Source organism: Rana temporaria, chromosome 3 (genome assembly GCF_905171775.1).
Source record: "Rana temporaria chromosome 3, aRanTem1.1, whole genome shotgun sequence".
NCBI lineage: Eukaryota > Metazoa > Chordata > Amphibia > Anura > Ranidae > Rana > Rana temporaria.
The window spans coordinates 454997115-455023202 of NC_053491.1; the positions used below are offsets into that span (position 1 = coordinate 454997115).

Here is a 26088-nt window from a genome sequence, read left to right on the forward strand (position 1 = left end):
ACCTCCTCGAGAATATTATGGCGATTTCCCCCAACAAAAAAAAAATTCTGTGAATTTACCATTTGTGCCACTGGCAAAATTTTGCTAAAATAATAACTCTTGATTTCCTTCTCTGAGCTGCTTAGATGAAATCTATATGAGGAGAAAAAACTATTTTTGTTTCTTTATTTAGAGGGTGTGGATCATTTTTGGATGTAGGATTGTTTTGTTTATTTAATATCGTCTTTTTCATGTTTTTTTTAGTGTATGTCATTGAGTACGATCACTTTCATTTTTTATTTGAATTTTTTTCACTCTCTATTTTTCCTTTCTGTTAAAAAAAATAAATAAGAAAAATAAGAAGGATAATGAAGGCATGTTGATTTGTATAATAAGTGAAAGGAGTTTCTGTAATCATCAGGATTCATTTAAAGCCCTTTGCACTCTTAGGGCCAGATCCACAAAAGGGATACAACGGCGTATCCCTGTTTCTATCTTTGGAACTGATCCACAGAATCAGTTTCCAATAGATAGGGAGAAGATCCGACATGTGTAAGGGACTTACACTGTCGGATCTTATGATGCAGTACCTCGGCCGCCGCTGGGGGCATTTCTCGTCGAAATGCCACTTTGGGTATGCAAATTAGCACTTACGGAGATCCACAAAGCTTTTACCCTTTGTTTTTTCTCCGTAAGTATTAGTTTGTAAACGCAAAATTAGGGCTGCTTTTACAAGGCCTAAACTGTTTAGGCCTTGTAAAAGTAGACCCTTCTATCCCGCGTCGCCGTCTTTTTTTTTTCAAATTTTTTGTTTTTCGCCGCAACTCGCATTTTTTTTTTACGCCCGTCGCGATTCTCAAAACCCGGCGCAACGTAAAACCGCGCAAAGCACATTGGGAAAATGACATCGTGAGCATTCGCAGTACGTCCGGCGCGGGAGCGCGCCTAATTTAAATGGGACTCGCCCCATTTGAATAGGAACGCCTTGCGCCGGCCGGATTTAAGTTACACAGCCGAAAATTTCTAGGTAAGTGCTTTGTGGATCGGGCACTTAGGTAGAAATTTTGCGGCAGTGTAACTTAAATGGGAATATTTAAGTTACGGCGGCTGGCTGTGGATCTGGCCCTTAGATACCACCATACACCACCTTAAAGTGATACAAGCTTTGATTAAAAAAAAAACATTCAAGTATATATTCTTAACTCAGCCAAGAACCTCCTATTGCTCAAAGCTTCCTCTATACCTCCAGATTACTTTTTTATTTTTGCTGCTGGGATCCGATTTCCTATTAGAGGGTGGCTCCTTGGTCCCATTGAATATAAGAATGTAACCACCATCACTCTTGCTCACTCTGGAGATGGACTAAGGACTATGGGATTTGTAGTGTATGCATCTTGTCAAATATCAGAATTTAAAAATATTCAAAACTCCCCAATTTTGTTGAAAGTTTGGGAAAATCAAGATTTTTATTTTCAATAAACCCTATTGACATACCCATCCAAGCAAATAAAGCAGAATGGAAGATGAATTAAAGGGGAAAGAATCAAATTACCCATATACAGAATTATATATAATTATAAGAATTATAATAAATATATAGTCAAGACTTTTTTTTCAATAATATCTTCTGTTTCAATTACAGATTTCACTGAAGAAGAAACAACTGGTATGTGATTTCATTTCTACTGGTCTGTTCTGGTCAGGAAAATTTCCTGAATCTTTTAAATGCAGTTAGCATGTCAAATTAAAATAGGATTTTAAACCGAATAGAAGTCCTAACCCACTTTATACAAGGTAATAATAATGAAAGATCTTCTTTTTTTATTTTCAGATGACAGTGAAGAAACAACAGCAGGTATGTGATTTCACTTCTAGTGATCTATTAGGAAAATGTCCTGAATCATTTACATTCAGTTAGCATGTCACATTAAAATAAGATTGCAAACCCTATAGAAGCCCTAACCAACTTTATACAAGGTAATACTAATGAAAGTTCTTCTTTTTTATTTTCAGGGACCATTGATCCTTCAGCAACTCCATTGTCACCAACAGGTATGTGAGTTTACTTCTAGTGCGATGGAAAATGTAACTTTACATTTTTATTTTTGGGTTTGCCCCAAGTTCCAAGAGAGGAAAACATGTTTGTTGTCCAAATCAGGCCTCGTACACACGACCCAGAAACTCGACGGGTTCCTTGTTAGGCTTGTCGAGGAACTCGACAAGCTTGCTTTGCGTACACACAGTCAAGCCAAAATCTCCTCATTCTCAAACGCGGTGACATACAACACATACAACGGCAGGGGAAGTTAGATTCCACTGGCTAAACTCTTGGGGCTGCTTTTGCTAATCTCATGTGTTTGCGTGTTAAATAAAAGTTTGGTAAGAGACGATTTGCACTTTTTAGTCTGTTACAGCTTTAAAAATGTGTTATCTCCATTACAAATGCTACTTTTACTCCCGTCTCATACTTTAATCAGATCAAGCGCGGGTTTCTTAGCATACAGACGTTCGTGTTTCTCGTCGAAAACCAGCCCGACCAGAAACTCGACGAGCCAAATCAGACTCCCGTCAAGGAAATAGAGAACTTGCTCTCTTTTTGGCTCGTCGAGGTTCTCGACAGTTTCCTCGACGAAAATGTACACGCGACCGGTTTCTTCGGCAAAAAAATATATCCCAGCAAGGTTCTTGCTGGTTTTTGCCGAGAAACTCAGTCGTGTGTACGAGGCCTCAGAGAAGCAGCCTAGTGTGACGACCATGACTCACTCTATACTGTAGGTACATTGGAGTGAGCATTCGTTGTCACCCTAGGACAGGAAGAATGGTGAGATTACCAGGTGAAAACAAAGGAGAAAATAGCCTGTAAAAAAAAAAAAGAATGAAGTTAACATATCTAAGGACTACTATTTTTAGGTCTAGATACACTTCAATACTATCAAGAATCTCTCCGAGAATATTATGGTGATTTCAGCAAAAATAGATTTTGCTGTGAATTTACCATTTGCACCAGTTGAGACATTTTGCTATAGTAAAAACTTTAACCTTGATTTCCCTCTTCAAGGCTGCTTATGCAAAATCAATATGGGGAGAAAAAATCAACTTTTTTTCTTTATTTACATAATGAAGGCATGTTGCTTGCCATAATAAGTGAAAGGAGCTTCTGTAATCACCAGGAGTCATTCAAAGCCCTTTTCACTTTTAGATACCACCATGCACCATCTTAAAGTGACACAAGCTTTGATCTAAACCTCCTATTGCTGTAAGCCTCCTCTATACCTCCAGAGTCTTATATGTGTTGCTCTTGTGATCCGCCTTCTTGTTAGAGGGGGGCTACATGCATTCTCAATGGTCACATTGAATGTGGGGATGGACTAGGGACTATAGATTTTTTGGGATTTGCAGTGTATGCATTTTGTCAAAATATCAACATTTAACATTTGAACGTTTGGGAAATTAAAGGCTTTAATTTTCAATCATCTCTACTGGCAAACTCATCAGTGACAAAGAAAGCCAAAACAGATGAGGAATTACATGGGAGAAAATCAAAATACATTCTGTATATACTAGGGGTGCACATCTTCACTGGGCTCACGATTCGATTTGATTACGATTATCTGGTCAACGATTCAATTCAATTTGATTCCGCGATGCATCATGATGCATCACGATTGCTGATGCGCTTCCACTTCTGCTTGGGCCGCCTAGGTGGCCCTTCCTCAAAGCAATCTTCTGGGACACATCACAGGTCCCAGAAGATTGCCCGGCTATGCAGGACAGCTCAGTGAGACATGCGCACCCGGCTGTGAAGGTGCAAGCTGTCACAGCCGTATGCCCACAGTAGCATTGCCAGTGCCGTGGACAGGCAGGGGAGATCATGGAGTGTTCGGGTGGCCACGTCGCTGGATTGTGGGACAGATGAGTGTCTTTTTATTAAAAGTCAGAAGATACACTTTTTTTGTAGCTGCTGACTTTTAATAAACAAAACATTTACTGGAACTGCTTTGAATTAAAAATAACCTCACTCCCTTAAAGCAGAGTTCCACCCAGTGGAACTTCAGCTTTAAGCACTCCTTGCCCCCTGACATGCCACATTTGGCATGTCATTTTTTAGAGGGGGGGTGTAACCTCTTTTTATAGTCGGACTTCCTGTCCCACTGTCCTGGCCACCTAGGAGGCGACTCCTCTTGCCCGAGGCGGCCCCTCCGCGCCAGCGATCTTCTGGGAAACAACACAGGCACAATGGCAGAACGCAGTGTGTGCTGTAACTTTCATGGCCGGGTGCCCACAGTAGATTTGACGGCGGAGAGGAGGGGGGCTTCGTTTGGCCTGCATCGATGGGCTGTGGACCAGGCGAGTGTCGGTTTAATAAAAGTAAGCAGCTACACTTTTTGTAGCTGCTGATTTTTAATAAACTAAAAATAGGGTGGAACTCCCTTTTAAAAAGTGCACTACAGGGTACAGGAATTCAGGCATGTGGCTGCTGGGAGGTCAGGAGGGATTAGAATCCACAACTCACAAACAGCCCTGTGAGTTTCACTGTACTGTCTGTGTGCTGACATTTCTCTGGACTTTGCACATTCCAGCACACTAGGAGTGGAATGTGCAAAGAGCCAGAGAAATGCCGGCACAGACAGAGCACGTGTAGGAGTCACACACTGCTGATAAAAATACCTGTGGTAATAAATGCCGTTATAATCCATGAAGTGGCCACTGCTGTAATGTGCTTTTTAAAACATATGCAGATTCATACCTCATGTCTCCGTGTGTATATAACTGTATATGCCCCTCATGTGACTACATGGTCTGGCCTGCCTCTCTCCTCTGAAGTCTCACATCTCTCCTGATGTCTGTTCTCAGCCCCGCCCACCATCTGTAGCTAAACAAGTATCAGATCACAAGAGAGGCAGGCGGGGCTGACGTCAGGAGAGACTTGAGACGAGGGATGTGAGAGGAGAGAGGTGGGCCGGACCATGGAGTCACATGATCGCATGTACAGTTATATACACACGGAGCTATGAGGTATGAATCTGCATATATTTAAAAAAAGCACATACAGCGGTGGCCACTTAATGGATTATAACGTGCATTTATTACAAAACGGGTATTTTAAAAAACCTGCTCGGAGCGATCTCCCGGGAGGGGCGGGGCATGTTGGATGACGTCACGGACATTGATTATTGGGGTTGCATGCATCGATGCCGCATTGTGGACCGTCGAATCGCGATGCACCGATTTGACGATTATATTCAACACCCCTAGTATATACTGAGTTTAATAACATTATAGGAATTATATTAAATATATAGTCAAGAATATTTTTTTTAAGATCAAAATAACATCTTCTGTTTCATTTACAGATAATAGTGAAGAAACAACAGGTATGCAATTTCACTCCTAGGGATCTGTTAGGAAAATTTCCTGAATCCTTTAAAAGCAGTTGGTCACATTAAAATTGGATTTGAAACCTAAAATAAAGTAATAATAAATAAAAACCTATTTTTTATTTTATTTCAGGGACCATTGATCCTTCAGCAACTCCATTTTCACCAACAGGTATGGGAGTTCACTGCTAGTGCAATGGAAAATGTACCTTTTTTTTTTAAAGGACCAAACCAGAATAAATGTAGTTACACTTGTAGTTGGGGCATAACTACAGCAATTGGAGAGGATGAGACTCCATGTTTTTGATAGAGTAGGGAAGAGGTAGACACTCTGTCATATTTCATTGCTATCTGGGGAGATTCACCCTCTCTATCCATGAATGAATGAATGAATGAAAAACTTATAAAGCGCGGCGCATGCGAACTGAATCGCTTCTGGGCGCTAGTTGTTCGTGTCTCATGACATCAAAAGAGCAGAGTTTTGATCTGTCTTCTGAAAGTCAGGTGGTTTTCCTCCAACCGAATGCTGGTTGGTAAAGCGTTCCATAGTCTAGGACCCTGAAAAGCAAACCTTCTTTCTCCTTTGGACTTGTATTTGGTTTTTGGTTCCCTGACCAGATTTTGGTCGGTGGATCGCAGAACGCGATTCGAATTGTGAGGTTCTATCTTGTCGCAAAGATATTGCGGAGCCTTCCCATGGATGCACTTATGTGTCAGGCAGAGTGCTTTAAATGCAATTCTGTCTTTTACTGGCAGCCAGTGAAGGGTTCTCAACGAAGGTGAGATTGATTCCCATTTTTTTTCCCAGTCACCAGTCTGGCGGCCGTATTCTGAACGACTTGCAGACGGGAGATTTGGTACTTTGGGAGTCCGAGGTACAGGGCGTTAGCATAGTCCAGTCTGGAATTCACGATTGTTCCCACCACGACTGCTACGTCTTCTTTGGGGATAAATGGAATAAGTCTGCGTAGTAGGCGCAACAGATGGTGCGCTCCGCTGACTACTGACCCTATTTGTGCGTCCATTGTCATGAAGGTGTCGAAGATGACCCCGAGACTTTTGACTTTGGAGCTAGGGGTGATGATTTGGCCCAGAATGGGCGGGGGTGTCCAGGTTGTTGCCAGTTGACTCTTTCGGCTGGCGTGAAACATAAGGAGTTCTGTTTTTGAACTGTTGAGTTTAAGATAACTCTTTGTCATCCAGTTTTCTATCAAAGAGAGACATTTCTCTAAACTGGGATGATGATCCTTTTTGTTGCAGATGCGAAAATACAGTTGCGTATCGTCTGCATAAGAGTGATAGAGTAGTTCTTGGCTACTGATAATATCAAAGAGAGGGCGAAGATAGATGTTGAAAAGCACCGGTGACAGGGGGGATCCTTGGGGGACTCCACATGACACCGTGCGCTTTTCCGACGTGAAAGAACCCATCCTGGGGACCCCTGTCATTGGTACAGGAACTGATAGGAAATTAAAAACTTTAGAGTTACCAGATCATATAAAGAGAAAAAAAAATTCCCAGGGGGCATCTCTTGCAGTGGCAATCCACTACCACTTTGCATCTCTGGAATGTTAAACGGAATCTCCTTTACATTTCTATTCTTGGGTTTGCACCAAGTTCCAAGTGAGGATAACTTGTTTGTTATCCAAATCAGAAAAGCAGCCTAGTGTGACAACCATGGCTCACTCTATACTGTAGATACATTGGAGTGAGCCACGGTTGTCACCATAGGACAGGAAGTATATTACTGGTGAGATTACCAGATAAAAAAATAAAAATAAAATATCCTGTAAAAATAAAATAAATGAAACCACCACATTTAAGCACTACTATTACATTTTTTAGGTCTAGATACACTTTAATACTATGGAGAACCTCTGCAAAAATATTATGGTGATTTCAGAAAAAAAATATTTTGCTGTGAATTTACCATTTGTGCCAATGGCAACATTTTGCTAAAGCAAAAACTATTGATTTCCCTCTCTGAGCTGCATTGTTTTCTTTATTTAGAGGGTGTGGATCATTTATGGATGTAGGGTTGTTTTTTTAGTTAATATAGTCTTTTTCATGTTTTTTTTTTCTTCTTTTTTTTATGTGTATGTCATTGAGTACTATCACTTTAATTTTTTTATTAGATATTTTTTCACTGTCTGTTTTCTCTTTCTGTTAAAAAACAAGAAAAACAAGAAGGATAATGAAGGCATGTTGTTTTGTATAATTAGTGAAAGGAGCTTCTGTAATCATCAAGATCCGTTCAAAGCCCTTTGCACTCTTATGCCGCGTACACACGATCCGAATTTCCGATGAAAAAAGTCCAATCGGAAATTCAGATCATATGTGGGCCCAGGGCCCCATCAGACTTTTGTCCATCGGTGTTTAGAAATAGAACATGTCTTATTTTTTTCTGATGGAACAAAAAATGATAGGAAATTCCTATTGTCTGTGTGCAACTCCAACGGAGAAAAAAACACACGCATGCTCAGAATCAAGTCAACTCATGCGCGGAAGCATTGAACTTAATTTTTCTCGACTTGTCATAGTGTTTTACATCACCGCATTTTGGACGGTCGGAATTTGGTCTGACAGTGTGTATGCAAGACAGCTTGAATGGAATTCCAACAAAAAACTCTGTCGGATTTTAGGCCATTGGAAATTCTGATCGTGCGTACGGGGCATGAGATGCCACCATACACCACCTTAAAGTGACACAAGCTTTGATTTAAAAAAAAAAAAAACATTTAAGTATTTATTCTTAACTCAAAAAGGGGAAACAAGCAGCGCAAATCCAAGAAATCCTGCAATCTTGTGGTGACGATTTGAGTGAAACAAATCAATAAAACCCTATAAATGCTATATTGTTGCTAGCAATATTATCCTAACATGTAACAATATGTGTGTCCTAAATATATACAGATGAAGTGTCAACACAATAGTATTTGAAAACAAACATTTTTGTGCAACAAAGTTTCTTATTCCTAAATCCTGTGCTCAAATACAAAAATCATATATATATTGAAAAATATTTAATAGCTAAAGTGCAGATGTAAAATGTATTCTCCATTCATGCATCCCATCCATGCAGAGAAAGAAGAAACTGAAAATGAATTAAAGGGGAAAGAATCAAACTACTGTACATATAAACAGAGATATATACAATTATAAGAATTATAATAAATATAGTGTCAAGAATCCAAGTTTCTTTTCAATAATAATAATAATAATAATAATAATAATAATAATAATAATTTAATAATAATAATAATAATAATAATAATAATAATAATAATAATAATAATAATAATAATAATAATAAAAATGTAATAATAATAATATCTTCTGTTTTAATTCCAGATTCCACTGAAGAAGAAATAACAGGTATGTGATTTCATTTCTCTAGGAGAAATATTACAGTTGCAGTGACTATCTGTTACCACTTTGTGTCTCTGGAACAGAAAGTTAAAAGGAATCACTTTTACATTTTTATTTTTGTGTTTGCAAGTTCCAAGAGAGGAAAACATGCTTGTTGTCCAAATCAGAGAAGCAGCCTAGTGTGACGACCATGACTCACTCTATACTGTAGGTACATTGGAGTGAGCCATCATTGTCACCCTAGGACAGGAAGAATGGTGAGATTACCAGGCGAAAACAAAGGAGAAAATAGCCTGTAAAAATATATATATATATATATATATATATATATGAAATTAACATATCTAACGACTACAATTTTTAGGTCTAGATACGCTTCAGTACTATTAAGAATCTCCCTGAGAATATAAGGGTGATTTCAGCAAAAACTGATTTTGCTGTGAATTTACCATTTGCACCAGTTGAGAAATGTCACTATAGTAAATACTTTGAACTTGATTCCGCTCTTCAAGACTGCTTATTCCAAATCAATATGGGGAGAAAAATCAACTTTTTTTCTTTATTTAGATAATGAAGGCATGTTGTTTGCCATAATAAGTGAAAGGAGCTTCTGTAATCACCAGAAGCCATTGAAAGCCCTTTTCACTCTTAGATACCACCATACACCACCTTAAAGTGACACAAGCTTTGATTTAAACCTCCTATTGCTGTAAGCCTCCTCTATACCTCCAGAGTCCTATATGTGTTGCTCTTGTGATCCGCCTTCTTGTTAGAGGGGGGCTACATGCATTCTCAATGGTCACATTGAATGTGGGGATGGAATAGGGACTATAGATTTTTTGGGATTTGCAGTGTATGCATTTTGTCAAAATATCAACATTTAAAATTTTCCAAAACTCCTCAATCTTGCTGAACGTTTGGGAAATTAAAGGCTTTAATTTTCAAGCATCTCTACTGGCAAACTCATCAGTGACAAAGAAAGCCAAAACAGATGAGAAATTACATGGGAGAAAATCAAAATACATTCTGTATATACTGAGTTATATAAAATTATAGGAATTATAATAAATATATAGTCAAGAATATATATTTTTTTTTAAGATCAAAATAACATCTTCTGTTTCATTTACAGATAATAGTGAAGAAACAACAGGTATGTGATTTCATTCCTAGAGATCTGTTAGGGAAATTTCCTGAATCCTTTAAAAGCAGTTGGCGTGTCACTTTAAAATTGGATTTGAAACCTAAAATAAAGTAATAATAAATAAAAAGCAATTTTTTGTTTTTATTTTCAGGGACCGGTGATCCTTCAGCAACTCCATTTTCACCAACAGGTATGTGAGTTCACTACTAGTGCAATGGAAAATGTAACTTTTTTTTTTTAAAGGACCAAACCAGAATCTTTTGCAGTGGCAATCCACTATCACTTTGCAGCTGTGAAACAGCTAAAGTTAAAGGGTATCACTTTTACATTTTTATTCTTGGGTTTGCACCAAGTTCCAAGTAAGGAGAACATGTTTGTTGTCCTAATATGAAAAACAGCCTATTGGGACAACCATGTCTCGCTCTATACTGTAGATATATTGGAGTGAGCAATTATTGTCACACTAGAACAGGAAGTATATTACTGGAGAGATAGCCAGATGAAAAAAAAGAGGAAAATATCCTGTAAAAAGGAAATGAATGAAACCACCACATTTAAGCACTACTATTACATTTGTTTAGGTCTATATACACTTTAATATTACCAAGAACCTCCCCGAGAATATTATGGTGATTTCCGAAAAAAATTGATTTTGCTGTGAATTTACCATTTGTGCCACTGGAAAAATTTTGCTAAAGCAATAACTCTTGATATCCCTCTCTGAGCTGCTTAGATTAAATCTATGTAAGGAGAATTTTATTTTATTTGTATTCTTTATTTTGAGTGTGTGGATCATTTTTGGATGTAGGATTGTTTTGATTATTTAATATAGTCTTTTTCATGTTTTTTGTTTCTTTTATTAGTGTATGTCATTGAGTAATATCACTTTAATTTTTAATTTTTTTTTTTTTTCTGTAAAAAAAAAAAAAGAAAAATAAGGAGGATAATGAAGGCATGTTGTTTTGCATAATTAGTGAAAGGAGCTTCTGTAATCACCAAGATCCATTCAAAGTCCTTTGCACTCTTATGCAGCATACACACGATCCGAATTTCCGATGAAAAAAGTCCAATCGGAAATTCAGATCATATGTGGGACCAGGGCCCCATCAGACTTTTGTCCATCGGTGTTTAGAAACATTTCCATCAACAAATGTTCGATGTGAGCTTGTTGTTGGAAAATCCGACCGTGTTGCTCCATCGGACAAAAAATTGAGAACTGGTTCTCAAATTTTCAGACAACAAAAGTTGTGTACACAATTCAACGCACAAAAATTCTACGCATGCTCGGAATCAATTTTACGCATGCTCTGAATCATTGAACTTCATTTTTCTCGGCTCGTTGTAGTGTTGTACGTCACTGCGTTCTTGACGTTCGGAATTTCCAACAACAATTGTGTGACCGTGTGTATGGAAGACAAGTTTGAGCCAACATCTGTCGGAAATGTATCCACGGCTTTGTTGTCGGAATGTCCGATCATGTGTATGCGGCATTAGAAACCACCATACACCACCACCTTAAAGTGACACAAGCTTTGATTTAAAAAAAAAAAACATGCAAGTATATATTCTCAACTCAGAAAGGGTAAACAAGCAGCACAAATCCATAAAATCCTGCAATGTTGTGGTGATGAATACCCTGCAATTAACACATGTGAAACAAATCAATCCAACCCTATAAATTCTATGTTGTTTCTAGCAATATTATCCTAACATGTAACAATATGTGTATCCTAAATATATACAGATGACTTGTCAGCACAATATTATGTGAAAACAAATATTTTTGTGCAACCAAGTTTCTTATTCCAAATCCAAAAATCATATATATTGAAAAAATATTTTGTAGATAAAGTTGTAAAATGTATTCTCAATCTCAAAATTAATAAAAAAAGAGCAAGTGTAAAAAGATTAAAATCCATATACTCAATTTCAGACAAAAATATAATCCATAAGCGCATCTGTTCAAAAATCCTGCTCTCCTTGGTTACTAGGAGGCTAAAAATGAAATTGACCTAAAACTAGTAGCCTACCGAAGAGTGCTACAAATATATGTTTTCTTTTTTCTTTTACAGAAACATTGATAAGTACAGAGGATACCTCATCTGTAACTGATATATCAACTAATGAAGATACATCAACTAATGAAGATACATCAACTAATGAAGATACATCATCTGTAACTGATATATCAACTAATGAAGATACATCAACTAATGAAGATACATCAACTAATGAAGATACATCATCTGTAACTGATATATCAACTAATGAAGATACATCAACTAATGAAGATACATCAACTAATGAAGATACATCAACTAATGAAGATACATCAACTAATGAAGATACATCAACTAATGAAGATACATCAACTGTGGCCGATACCTCATCTGTAACTGATCTATTAACTAGCGAGGATGCAAGTGTGACCCATACCTTTGTAACTGATCTATCAACTGATGATGATACAGATGTGACTTCTATCTCACCTGGACCAGATTCATCAACTGATGATGATACAGATGTGACTTCTATCTCACCTGGACCAGATTCATCAACTGATGATGATACAGATGTGACTTCTATCTCACCTGGACCAGATTCATCAACTGATGATGATACAGATGTGACTTCTATCTCACCTGGACCAGATTCATCAACTGATGATGATACAGATGTGACTTCTATCTCACCTGGACCAGATTCATCAACTGATGATGATACAGATGTGACTTCTATCTCACCTGGACCAGATTCATCAACTGATGATGATACAGATGTGACTTCTATCTCACCTGGACCAGATTCATCAACTGATGATGATACAGCTGTGACTTCTATCTCACCTGGACCAGATTCATCAACTGATGATGATACAGATGTGACTTCTATCACACCTGGACCAGATTCATCAACTGATGATGATACAGCTGTGACTTCTATCTCACCTGGACCAGATTCATCAACTGATGATGATACAGCTGTGACTTCTATCTCACCTGAACCAGATTCATCAACTGATGATGATACAGCTGTGACGTCTATCTCACCTGGACCAGATTCATCAACTGATGATGATACAGCTGTGACTTCCATCTCACCTGGATCAGATTCATCAACTGATGATGATACAGCTGTGACGTCTATCTCACCTGGACCAGATTCATCAACTGATGATGATACAGCTGTGACTTCTATCTCACCTGGACCAGATTCATCAACTGATGATGATACAGCTGTGACTTCCACCTCACCTGGATCAGATCCATCAACTGATGATGATACAGATGTGACTTCTATCTCACTTGGACCAGATTCATCAACTGACGATGATACAGCTGTGACTTCTACCTCACCTGGATCAGATTCATCAACTGATGATGATACAGCTGTGACTTCTATCTCATCTGGACCAGATTCATCAACTGATGATGATACAGCTGTGACTTCTATCTCACCTGGACCAGATTCATCAACTGATGATGATACAGCTGTGACTTCTATCTCACCTGGACCAGATTCATCAACTGATGATGATACAGCTGTGACTTCTATCTCACCTGGACCAGATTCATCAACTGATGATGATACAGCTGTGACTTCTATGTCACCTGGACCAGATTCATCAACTGATGATGGTACAGCTGTGACTTTTACATCACCTGGACCAGATCCATTAACTGATGATGATACAGCTGTGACTTCTATCTCACCTGGACCACATCCATTAACTGATGATGATACAGCTGTGACTTCTACCTCACCTGGACCAGATCCATCAACTGATGATGATACAGCTGTGACTTCTATCTCACCTGGACCAGATCTATCAACTGATGATGGTACAGCTGTGACTTCTACCTCACCTGGACCAGATCCATCAACTGATGAGGATACAGCTGTGACTTCTATCTCACCTGGACCAGATCCATCAACTGATGATGATACAGCTGTGACTTCTACCTCACCTGGATCAGATTCATCAACTGATGATGGTACAGCTGTGACTTCTATCTCACCTGGACCAGATCCATCAACTGATGATAGTACAGCTGTGACTTCTATCTCACACGGACCAGATCCATCAACTGATAAAGGTACAGCTGTGACTTCTATCTCACCAGGACCACATCCATTAACTGATGATGGTACAGCTGTGACTTCTATCTCTCTTGGACCAGATCCATCAACTAATGAAGGTACAACTGTCACTGATACCATACCTACAACAGATACATCAAATGGGGAATTTACATCAGTGAGTGAAACTTTACCTGTAACCAATCTGTCAACTGACAAAGATACACCAACTGCAAACAATTTAGATACATCAACTGATACAGATTCACCAACTGTAGGCGACTCATCAGAAACACAAACATCTCATGTAAGTGGCCAGACAGGAGCAGAGATTTCTACAGTAACAATTCTTGAAACTTCTCATTCAACCGATCACACTTTGGATATAACAGCAGAAACACCCTCTGTAACTGGTGCTACAGAAACCGAAACACCTACATTGACTGGAACAGTAGCAAAAACATCTCCTGTTACTGGCATAACAGAATCTGAAATAACATCATCACCTGGAACCGTGGCTGATATTTCTCTTGCAACTGATATAACACAGGCAACATCACCCATAAATACTGCCACAGGAACAGTAACGCCTTCTTTGACTGGTTCAACCTCAGATATTTCCCAAGTAACTGGCCCACCAGGACCTGAAACAAGTCCATCAAGTGTAACAATGGGAGTCATCTCTACTATAACTACAAAAATTGAATCTGAAACACCTTCTGTAGCAACTAACGAAGTGTCTCAGGAAACTGTCACAATACCACCTGCATCCTCTGGGGCAACAACACAGGCATCTTCTGAAAAAACTGTAGAATCCTCATCAGCTGTGGACATAACAGAATCTAAAACATCTACAACAGTTGGGACATCATCAGGAACCCTGGATGCAACAGCTATAACGGGATCTTTACCATCTCCAGCAGGTGCTACAACAGTAAAATCAACAGCAACTGATACGATGGTTCCTAAAACAGGTCCAACAACAGAAATTTTACCTGTAACATCTACAACAGCTGGGGTAACATCAGGAACCCTGGTTGCAACAGATATAACAAGATCTTTACCATCTCCGGCAGGTGCTACAACAGTAAAATCTTCAACAGCAACTGATACGATGGTTCCTAAAACAGGTCCAACAACCGAAATTTCACCTGTAACATCTTCAACAGCTGGTGTAACATCAGGAACCCTGGTTGCAACAGATATAACAAGATCTTTACCATCTCTGGCAGGTGCTACAACAGTAAAATCTTCAACAGCAACTGATACGATGGTTCCTAAAACAGGTCCAACAACCGAAATTTCACCTGTAACATCTTCAACAGCTGGGGTAACATCAGGAACCCTGGTTGCAACAGATATAACAAGATCTTTACCATCGCCGGCAGGTGCTACAACAGTAAAATCTTCAACAGCAACTGATACGATGGTTCCTAAAACAGGTCCAACAACAGAAATTCCCCCTGTAACTTATACAACAGGACCTAAAATAAGTGAAGCAACAACAAAACCCTCACCTCCAAATTCTCAGACATCTCCAGAGGCCCAAAGCACAGAAAAACTTACCACTGTGCAATCTACCACCACAACAACGGTTGTCACCACAACTTCAGTCAGTGAGTGCATTTTTTTAATCTTCTTTAATCTTTCACCAGCATTAGTTTAAGCACAGTGAAATGTTGTATAAAACTTGAATTAATGGTGTTGAAGCACATACATTCTTTGTAGTTATGGAGGCAGGTATTCCAGTGAATACAAACTGTGACTGCGACATTGCGGCGGAAACATCGGACACTTTTGACACTATTTTGGGACCATTGACATTTATACAAGAGCTAAAAATAGACTGCTTACTGTATAAATGTCACTGACAGGGAAGAGGTTAAACACTAGGGGGCGATCAAGGGTTTAACTGTGTTCCCTATGTGTGTATTCTAACTGTGGGGGATGGGACTGACTATAGGAGATGACAGATCATGGTTCCCAGTTAGTAGGAACTCACAATCTGTCTCTCCTCTCCTCGCAGAACTGGGATGTGTGTGTTTACGTCCCTGTTCTGCCTCTCGTGCCTGCGATCGCGCAAGGCCGTTGGACATCGCGACCGCGAGCATCGGCACTCCCACTGTGCAGGTGGCGCTCCCACGCCTGCTATCCTGTTTAAAGGGCCCGACGTACAGCTACGACAGTTCGCGGGATCGTGCCGACCTGCCGCCGTATATTGACGGCGGCTGGTCGGCAATAGGTTAAACAGTCAGGTGAAGAGTGAGCTAAGGGCTGTGTGGAATAAATAGAAAGCTGTTTTACTGAAAAGGAAGTACATTATTGCTATATTAGTACATAGGAAAGCTAGAATAATAATAGAAAAAATTAAGCCCTGTACACACGATCGGTTTGTCTGATGAAAACCGACCGATGGACCGTTTTCATCGGACGAACCGTTTGTGTGTGGGCCCCATCGTGTTTTTTTTCCATCAGTGAAAAAAAATAGAACCTGTTTTAAATTTTTCCTATGGTTAAAAAACCGATAGAAAAAAACGATCGTCTGTGGGGAAGTCCATCGGTCAAAAATCCATGCATGCTCAGAATCAAGTCGACGCATGCTCGGAAGCATTGAACTTCTTTTTTCTCAGCACGTCATAGTGTTTTACGTCACCGTGTAGGACACGATCGGATTTTTAACTGATGGAGTGTAGGCAAGACTGATGAAAGTCAGCTTCATCGGATATCCGATGAAAAAATCCATCGGATTAGATTCCATCAGATATTTGATCGTGTGTACAGGGCTTTAGACTTTAAATTTTTCTTTGGAAACTCCATTTTGCTAATTGAGATTCAAAGGAGAAATCCTTTTTTCCTCCTTTATTTGGTTGCTTTGCGTGTGTGTTTTTGGGACGGAGATGTATTCAGGGTAGTATAGGTTATAGGGTATATAGGGTATATGTCATTGAGTGTTTTGTGTTTTCTTCTTCTAATGGTTATTTGTGTACTTTCATTTTACATGCTTACTGCCTTTTTTTTCTTAAAACATACTTTAACGGGGCTAATGAGGAGCCATTTTTGGCAAAAGACTAGCTTTAGGATAGTTTAAAGGAGGCTTCTGTAATGGTCCGTACACACGATCCAAAAATCATACGACAGATAGTCTGGGCCAGATTCACAGAAGAGATACGACGGCGTATCTCCTGATACACCGTCGTATCTCTGTGATCCGCCCATCCTAACTATGCAGCTGATTCATAGAATCAGTTACGCATAGATAGCCCTAAGATCCGACAGGTGTAATTGACTTACACCGTCGGATCTTAGGATGCAATTCTAGGCCGGCCGCTAGGTGGCGATTCCATTGCGGTCGGCGTAGAATATCCAAATGACTAGTTACGGTGATCCACGAAGATCCGGGCGTTCGTCGCAATCTCGTACGTCGTCGCTAGTCGGTTTTTCCCGTCGCAAAGTTACACCTGCTTTAACATGGCTTATCTTTTTTTTTTGCGTAAGCTGTCCGGGAATACGAAACGCAGTAACGCATGTCGCGGTTCAAAAAAAACTTTGGGGCGCCGTAATTTCGTGCAAAGCACGTCGGGAAATTTTAACACGGAGCATGCGCAGAACGTTCGGCGCGGGAACGCGCCTAATTTGAGGGGGAGCAACGTAATTGTACCTGAATCTGGCCCTCTGTTTTTTTTATTTGGTTGCTGGTCTCATATTAAAAATGAAGAGTTTACTAAAGTAACGAAAATTCTCGTACGACAAAATAAAAATTCGGAAGTGATGTCATGTGTTGTAGTGAATTTGTTTTGTATTTTAGAATGACATCTGTACTGATTAAATGAAAATCATATGATCTGGTATAGGAAAATTGTCACGCTTGTCCCATTAGATAATATCGGATGAACTGTCGTGATTGGCTCTCGAAAACTGTGTACTAACGATCAGATTATCGTACGATTGCTTCAACAGCGGTATTTTTCATACGATATCCTGAGCGTAAAAAAGCCCTTTACAAAACACCCTAAGGCTTCATGTACACATGGCCTACTTTGGCCGCTGGCCACAGAAAAAAAGCACAAAACGTGTTAAAATTACGCTACAATTTTACTGCGATTTTGCCGCGTTTTACAGCCGGCGGTCGAACCGTCCCTATCATGATTTTTCCACATTCAGAAGAGGGAGGATGAAGCTCCCCTAACCGCAGCAGATCCTAAACAATGCTAAATTATGGAGTTGAGTTTGGGAGCTTTGGCAAAAAAAAAAAACGCCAAAAGCTCCTAAACTCAAGTTTAGGGGCTGCTAGTGTACATGGAGCCTAATTTTGCCTTACTCCATTGACTTCAATGCATTTCCTCAAAATGGCAAAACTTACCAAAATCTATTCAAAGTTTTGGGGACATGAAAACTCTCACTTTATCTCATCCCTAGTGCTTACACTGCCTTTTCTAAAGTTATTCATAGTTGGGTAGAAAACATTTGGTACAAGCTCCTATAGTAATGCTGTATATTATTTTATGTGCATGGCTCTATTAATTATTCTGTTGTTTTTTTCTAGATATCTGTCAGAATGGCGGAGTCTTTGATGGGATAAAGTGCAACTGTGATGATAAGCATTTTTTCGGGACCTATTGTGAGACAGTTTTAGACCGGTTTGAAATGGGTAATTTTTACTATTACAAAGGATTTTATGGGATCACAGGCATCACGCACACCACAAACATGCATAGAGGAAATAAAACACAAACCACGTATATCTTATAACAATATTTTATTTAAATATCACATATCCATATACCAAAATGTTATTATATATTTTTTTGGAATATTCTTGGCCACAGCCTGATTCATTGGTTTAATCCGGGGATATGCAATTAGCGGACCTCCAGCTGTTGCAAAACTACAAGTCCCATCATGCCTCTGCCTCTGGGTGTCATGCTTGTGTCTATCAGAGTCTTGATGTGCCTCATGGGACTTGGGACTTGTAGTTCTGCAACAGCTGGAGGTCTGCTAATTGCATATCCCTGGTTAATCAGTCTATTTAATAATACACCATAACTCATATTTCATAACTGCATACTTTCAATATTTCTCAAAAACCATACTCAGCCCAGCCACTGAGACTCGAGCTGATCTAGCATTTAAACATAAATCTTTATTAATTCTCCCCTCTGGCTAGTTGCCCGAGGGAGCCACCACATGAATCGCCCGCGACGTCTCCTTCTGCTGGAATGTTCTGGTAACCGGCACTGACCCGCACGGAACCGTCCCTTAAATAGGCCAGGACTGGCTTCCAGAATCTTTTCTTGGGGTCATCTGACCTTACTGGCCAATCACTGTATGACCTATAAACCTTTCTAGAACCCTCTAAAACAGCTGACCTGCCTGACCAATCCCTGTTTGAGCTACTATCCTTCCAGAACCCTCACCTTTCTCTGAACTTTAATGACCCCTTGACCTCCCTAGCCCTACAGTCACCTGACCTACACTAACCAATTACAGCTAACTTATTACTTAACATTAAAATAATGCCAATACCTTGATCCCATGAGGAACGGAGAGCCTAAACGGCTACTCTCTTTTCTTCCCCATTCTCAAAAACACTCCTAAATTTTGGCACACACTAATGTGCGACTGGTGCAGTTTGTTGGAAATGCAACAACATTCAGCTTAGCCTATTGACTGCAGTTCACAAACAGGACACTAGATGTCACTAATGCTCAGTGATATGCTATGCTATGCATTTTCTATGATGTGTTGTATTTTCTGTACATAGTGCTGTACTTGTTGGTGTCTTTTTCCGGTCTGTGTTTTCTTACCATGTGAGGTGTCATCTTGCTATTGTGGTTATGTTCCAATAAAGAAGCCAGTTCCTGTTACTCCACAACGTCGGATCTGAATCGACACCGCTGCACCCAGCAATCGTACTCTGCAACAGGTTATGCGCCCAGTGTCCGGATAAAGTCTTATGACCAGGTGCGGCCCAGGCAGAACAAAGCCTCGAATGGAAGACAGTGTGGCTGATCGACATAAGGAAGTTTTCCAGTAACATCTCCTATACACAAGTATGATTGTTCATATATAAAAAAAATGTCCGGAAACGCAGAGCTTAAAGCGGATGTGCCACTAAAACAATATATTAAAAGCTAGCAGCTACAAATACTGCAGCTGCTGACTTTTAATATAAGGACACTTACCTGTCCTGGAGTCCAGCGGTGATCGCAGCAGAGGATGAGCCGATCGCTCGTCACCCTGCTGCTCCCCCCTCCATCCACGGTGAGGGAACCAGGAAGTGAAGCGCTGCGGCTTCACTGCCCGGTTCCCTACGGCGCATGCGCGAGTCGCGCTGCGCCCGCCGATTGGCTCACACGCTGTGTGCTGGGAGCCGAGTGTTCCCAGCACACAACGGGCGACAGACGGGATGTGACGGAATGCCCGTCTTTCGCCCGTAGCGTGTGGCCGGAAGTGGGTGCAAATACCTGTCTTTAGACAGGTGTCTGCACCCCCCTCCCCCCTGAAAGGTGTCAAATGTGACACCGGAGGGGGGGAGGGTTCCGATCAGCGGGACTCCACTTTAGGGTGGAGGACCGCTTTAAACTCTCAGTGGCCAAGCTGAACAATGGCAATTATCAGCTATAGAAGTTTAAAGTGGAAATGCTATTATCCAGAGACGACTTGTGGGAGGTTACCACCACAGAGAGGCCACAGTATAATGATCAGGACTGGGACAAGAAAAACAGACAGGCACGGGCCACCATAAGCTTACTAGTGGAGGATGATCAGCTCATTCATATACGCCATGAGGACACAGCTAAAGGCATGTGGGACATACTGAAAAGACTGAATGAGAGATCCAGTTTAAACAGCAAGCTGTTTCTGCTGCGAAAACTTTACAAAACGAGACTTAGCAGAGAACAGGACATGCAGGAGCATATAAACGCAATGCTGGAAGTGATTGCGCATCTCAGATCAATTGGGGAGAATATAACAGACAGTCATGCTGCAGCCATGTTGTTATGCAGTTTCCCGATGCATATACTGCACTGATCAATGCACTGAAGGCACGACCTGAGATAGATCTGACGCTAGCATTTGTAAAAACCAGGATCATAGATGAGTATCATAGAAGAAAGGAATTAGTACATGACTCCACAGAAACCGACACCAGAACTGCTCTTAAAGCTACAGACGCAAGTTTACACAGGAAAGAAACCAGAGTGTGTTTCAGATGCCACAAACAGGGACACATAAAGAAAGACTGTACTATATGGAAAGTAAAAGAGCTGGAAGAAGATAGCGGAGGAGCCTGGCAGAACGCAGAAAGCATCGGAGAGTGGGAGAAGGCAGCGGAGAGAGCGGGGAAGTCGGAAGAAGACTCCCAAAGTCGGAATAAGACCCCCGGAGTCGGAAGAAGACCCTGGAGTTGCCTAATAAATTACTTTAAAAACCTCTCTAGTGTGTTTTATTATTGACACTTTTTTTCCACCAGGTGAATAGGTAGGGTTACGATGGATGTACCCTATACTCATTCACATTATTAAAGGGGGCTCCCATATTCCGATAAGCCCCCCGCCCGCAGACCCTGACAACCAACGGCCAGGGTTGTCGGGAAGAGGCCCTTGTCCTCATCAACATGGGGACAAGGTGCTTCGGGGTGGGGGGTGCAGTGCCCCAACCCCCCCATGTTGAGGGCATGTGGCTTGGTATGGTCTAGGAGGGGGGTGCTCACTCGCCCCCTTTCTTGACCTGCCGGGCTGTATGCTCGGATAAGGGTCTGGTATGGATCCTGGGGGGTACCCCCACGCCATTTTTTTTGGTGTGGGGGGTTCCCCTTAAGATCCATACCAGACCGAAGGGTCTGGTGTGATCCTGGGGGGGGGGGGACATTTTTGTGGGGTTCCCCTTCAAGATTAAACAAAAAGAAAGTAATAGTGCCTGTCAAAGCTTCCCCATTATAACATCCACTAATCGCTCACATATCTCATATACTATAAAAGAGTTAGCATTATTACCTTGTACAATGTAATTGTTTGTCAGCCTTTAGCGCATTACAGCGTCATTATGTAAACCACCGGGAAGACATCCGGCTACAGGATCCGCCTCCCCGCTTATATACATGATCCCATCCGACATGGCTGGGCCAGGCACGGCCCATAAGTATCATGTCCGGGTGCGGACGCGTTAGATAATTCCAATCATGTAAATTGTTATCAAGCACTTGGACCAAGTAATCATTCTACACATCATGTTATGTTATTGTTTATAGTATGAGATGTGATTATCTCTGTATGTAATTTTAACAATTTTGTATCAATGGAACTATTTTATATCAAAATATTGTGTGCTCACCTCAGTGTCAGCTCTGTGGATGTAGTAGCTGTCCCTAACTGGTAACACTTTCTTACAATCTATATAGTGGACTTATCATCTCTTTCCTCCTGCTGGTGATCCCTCTAGTGATATGGTAATAAGGAGCTATATAGAGCAGGTATCACTAAATAGTGGACCGTAGGCCAATTGCGGAACGCGTCACTATCCCATTCAGACTGCTGTGGTCTTGCTATTTAGGAGCCCTTTATTTCTCCCGTCATTGCTCTGTAGTCCTCAAAGAGCCAACAGCAGGATGCAGGACAGTTCTGGATGGAGAACAATGCTACCCAAGGTTAAAGTGGACTTCCACCCACAAATGGTACTTCTGCTGATCGAATTCCTCCCCCCTTTACGGTTCCACATTTGGCACCGGGAGGGGGGAGAAAATACCTGTCAAATCCAGGAATCTGCTCCCACTTCTGGGGAAAGATCGGTGCACATTGTTCGACGATCTACGCATTGTCCGACCCCTTCTTATCCCCCCCCCTCACTGTCTTCTGGGAGACACACAGGTTCCAGAAGACAGCAGGGACCATTTAGAACATGCAGCGCGACTCGCGCAGTAGGGAACCAGGTGTGAAGCCGAAAATCTTCACTGCCTGGTTCCCTTACCAGGAATGGCGACGGCAGCACGGGGTGCCGACATGCAGGCTCCCTGGACAAGTAAGTGTTTTTCTAGTAAAAGTCATCAGCTACAGTATTTGTAGCTGCTGACTATTATTTTATTTTTTCCCAGGCGGAACTCGGCTTTACCAAGCAGGTGATTGGCTTCTAGGATCTAGGATGAAGAGCGGTCCTAGCAACCAATTACTATCTTGCAACTCCCACCCTCCATCCGTGCTGTGCCTCCCTTCGATTTGTCCTCCCTTCTCAGTCCTAATCTCAACCACATTACAGTCCTCAGCCCCCCCCCCACCACTTTAATGTATTCAGCCCCCCACATTCCAATCCTCACCTCACTGTCCTACCTTACACAGGTAAGGTAGGACAGTGAGGTGAGGATTGGAATGTGGGGGGCTGAATACATTAAAGTGGTGGGGGGGGCTGAGGACTGTAATGTGGTTGAGATTAGGACTGAGATGTGGGGGGAGCTGAAGACTAGAATGTGTGGAGCTGAGGACATTAAAGTGGGAGGGGGGCTGAGGACATTACATTTGGGGAACTGAGGACTGTGATGAGGGGGGGAGTGGGGCTGAGGAAATAAAGTGGGGGGGCTGAGGACATTAAATTGGGCGGTCTGTAAACTGTGATGTGGGGGGGGGGCTGAGGACATTAAAGTGGAGAGGAGAGGACTGTAATGTAGGGGGGGGCTGAGGACATTAATGTGAGTAGGCTAAGAACTGTGATGTAGAGGGGCTAAGGGCTGTAATGGTGGGGGGGGGACTGAGGACAGTAATATGGGGGGCACTGAGCACAGTAATGTGAGGGATGATGTAACTAGGGGCAGAGGACAGGACTGTTAATTGGGGTTGATGTCAAAGAAGTGTGAGAACACTACTGTGAAAGGGGTGGAGGGGGATGATGTAAAGGGGGAGCTGAGGATGCTAATCAAGAGGGGATCTTGATGTGAAGGGGAAGAGAACTGTGATGTGCAGTGGGGACTGAGTACGCTGATGTAAGAATTAGGGATGATTCGAACAACCCCCCATTCAGTTCGCACCAAAACCCTCGAACGGACTGACCGTTGGCGCGAACATTTAGAACCCCATTGACATCTATGGGACTCGAACGTTCAAATTCAAAAGTGCTCATTTTAAAGCCTAATATGCAAGTTATTGTCGTAAAACCTTTTTGAGAACCTGGGTATTGCCCCGGGGAACATGTATCAATGGAAAATAAGTTTTAAAAATGATCGTTTTTTCTGGAGCAGTGATTTTAATGATGCGAAAAAAAAATGAAAAATTCCTTTAAATATCGTACCTGCTGGGTGTCTATAGTATGCCTGTGAAGTGGCATGTGTTTAGAACTGTCCCTGCACAAAATGAGATTGCTAGAAGAAAAAAGTAATTTAAAACTGCTTGCGGCTTTAATGTAATGTCTTGTCCCTGCAATATGGATGAAAATCATTGAGAAAAATAGCACAGACACAGACAGTACACACCACGTAGCTTTAGGTGCACACTGCAGAGGACAATGGCAGTACACACAACACGTAGCTTTAGGTGCACACTGCAGAGGACACGGGCAGTACATACACCACGTAGATTTAGGTGCACACTGCTGAGGACACGGGCAGTACACACACCATGTAGCTTTAGGTGCACACTGCTGAGGACACGGGCAGTACACACACCATGTAGCTTTAGGTGCACACTGCAGAGGACACGGGCAGTACACACACCACGTAGCTTTAGGTGCGCACACTGCAGAGGACACAGGCAGTACACACACCATGTAGCTTTAGGTGCACACTGCAGAGGACACAGGCAGTACACACCACGTAGATTTAGGTGCACACTGCAGAGGACACAGTAAGTACACACCACGTAGCATTAGGTTCACACTGCAGAGGACACAGGCAGTACACACACCACGTAGCTTTAGGTGCACACTGCAGAGGACACAGGCAGTACACACCACGTGAGAATACTGCAGCTAGCACAATTACCTGCCTGCCTGTCAGTAAATTAGGAAGAGCTGATCTAGCTAAACTATACAGTGTATAAATATATATACAACACCTGGGATGCATATATATCCTCTACACACTGTAACTTTAACTGACTAGCCTGCCTGTCTGCCTGCCTGCTCTATCTGCCTACAAAAAATGACACACTCTCTCTCTGTCTTCTCTATCTTAACCACTGCAACACACTACACAAGGCCAACCTGCAGGCGGCCTTTTATAGTGTGGGGCGTGTACTTAACCCCCTGAACTATAATTGGCCAAAGCCACCCTGGTTTTGGCCAATTATGGCTCTCTGTTTTTTGCAAGCTGTGATTGGCCAAGCATGCGGGTCATAGTGCATGCTTGTCCAATCATCAGCCAGCAATGCACTGCGATTCCAAAGTGAATTATGGGCCGTGACACGGCACTCGAATTTGGCGCGAACGGCCCAAAACGTTCGTAATTCGACGAACGATCCAACATACGATGTTCAAATCGAACATGAGTTTGACTCGAATACGAAGCTCATCCCTAGTAAGAATATGTTAAGATCTGTGCATGTGCATTAAGTGCACACGTCGTGGGTAGATCAGCCCATTTAATGGGCTACACTACCTACAAGAAACACAGAATCGCGCCACACCAAGCCGCATAGTGCTGCAGCAACATGTGGTTTGGCGCACATGATTATGTGAAGTGGGTACCAACATGAGATTCGGACCTCTGTTAGAAGAGAATTCTACTGACCCTACCTCGGTGAATTGTAATATAATACCTCTGATATAGAATAATCAGGACCTCCTTTCCCCTGCTGGTGATCCCTCTAGTGATAACTAAAGATCTACATATATAGTGAAATCACGACCTCCTTTCCCATGCTGGGCATCCCTCAAGTGATAACTAAAGATCTATATAGTGGAATCAGGACCTCCTTCCTTCTGCTGGTGGTCCCTCTAGTGATAACTAAAGCTCTATATATGGTGGAATCAGGACCTCCGTTGCCCTGCAGGGGATTCCTCTAGTGATAACTAAAGATATATATAGAGGAAACAGGACCCCCTGCCTTCTGCTGGTGAACAACCTAGTAGTGATAACTAAAGATCTATAGCATTGGTCTCCAAACTTTTCAAAAAAAGGGCCAGTTTATTGTTCTTCAGCCTTAAGGAGGGCCGGAT

The 26088-nt window shown here is 41.5% G+C and overlaps 1 protein-coding gene across 1 annotated transcript in view; it reads left to right on the top strand.

Moving 5' to 3' along the window:
• Nucleotides 1-26088, top strand: part of LOC120930568 (serine-rich adhesin for platelets-like) — a 68967-nt gene that overhangs the window by 6105 nt on the left and 36774 nt on the right. The window contains exons 5-14 of the mRNA XM_040341743.1: nucleotides 1622-1645; nucleotides 1811-1834; nucleotides 1993-2031; nucleotides 5334-5354; nucleotides 5491-5529; nucleotides 8709-8732; nucleotides 9859-9879; nucleotides 10022-10060; nucleotides 11943-15566; nucleotides 18494-18598. Of these exons, the coding sequence (XP_040197677.1) occupies nucleotides 1622-1645; nucleotides 1811-1834; nucleotides 1993-2031; nucleotides 5334-5354; nucleotides 5491-5529; nucleotides 8709-8732; nucleotides 9859-9879; nucleotides 10022-10060; nucleotides 11943-15566; nucleotides 18494-18598 (3960 nt within the window). The remainder of the gene's footprint in view (nucleotides 1-1621; nucleotides 1646-1810; nucleotides 1835-1992; nucleotides 2032-5333; nucleotides 5355-5490; nucleotides 5530-8708; nucleotides 8733-9858; nucleotides 9880-10021; nucleotides 10061-11942; nucleotides 15567-18493; nucleotides 18599-26088) is intronic.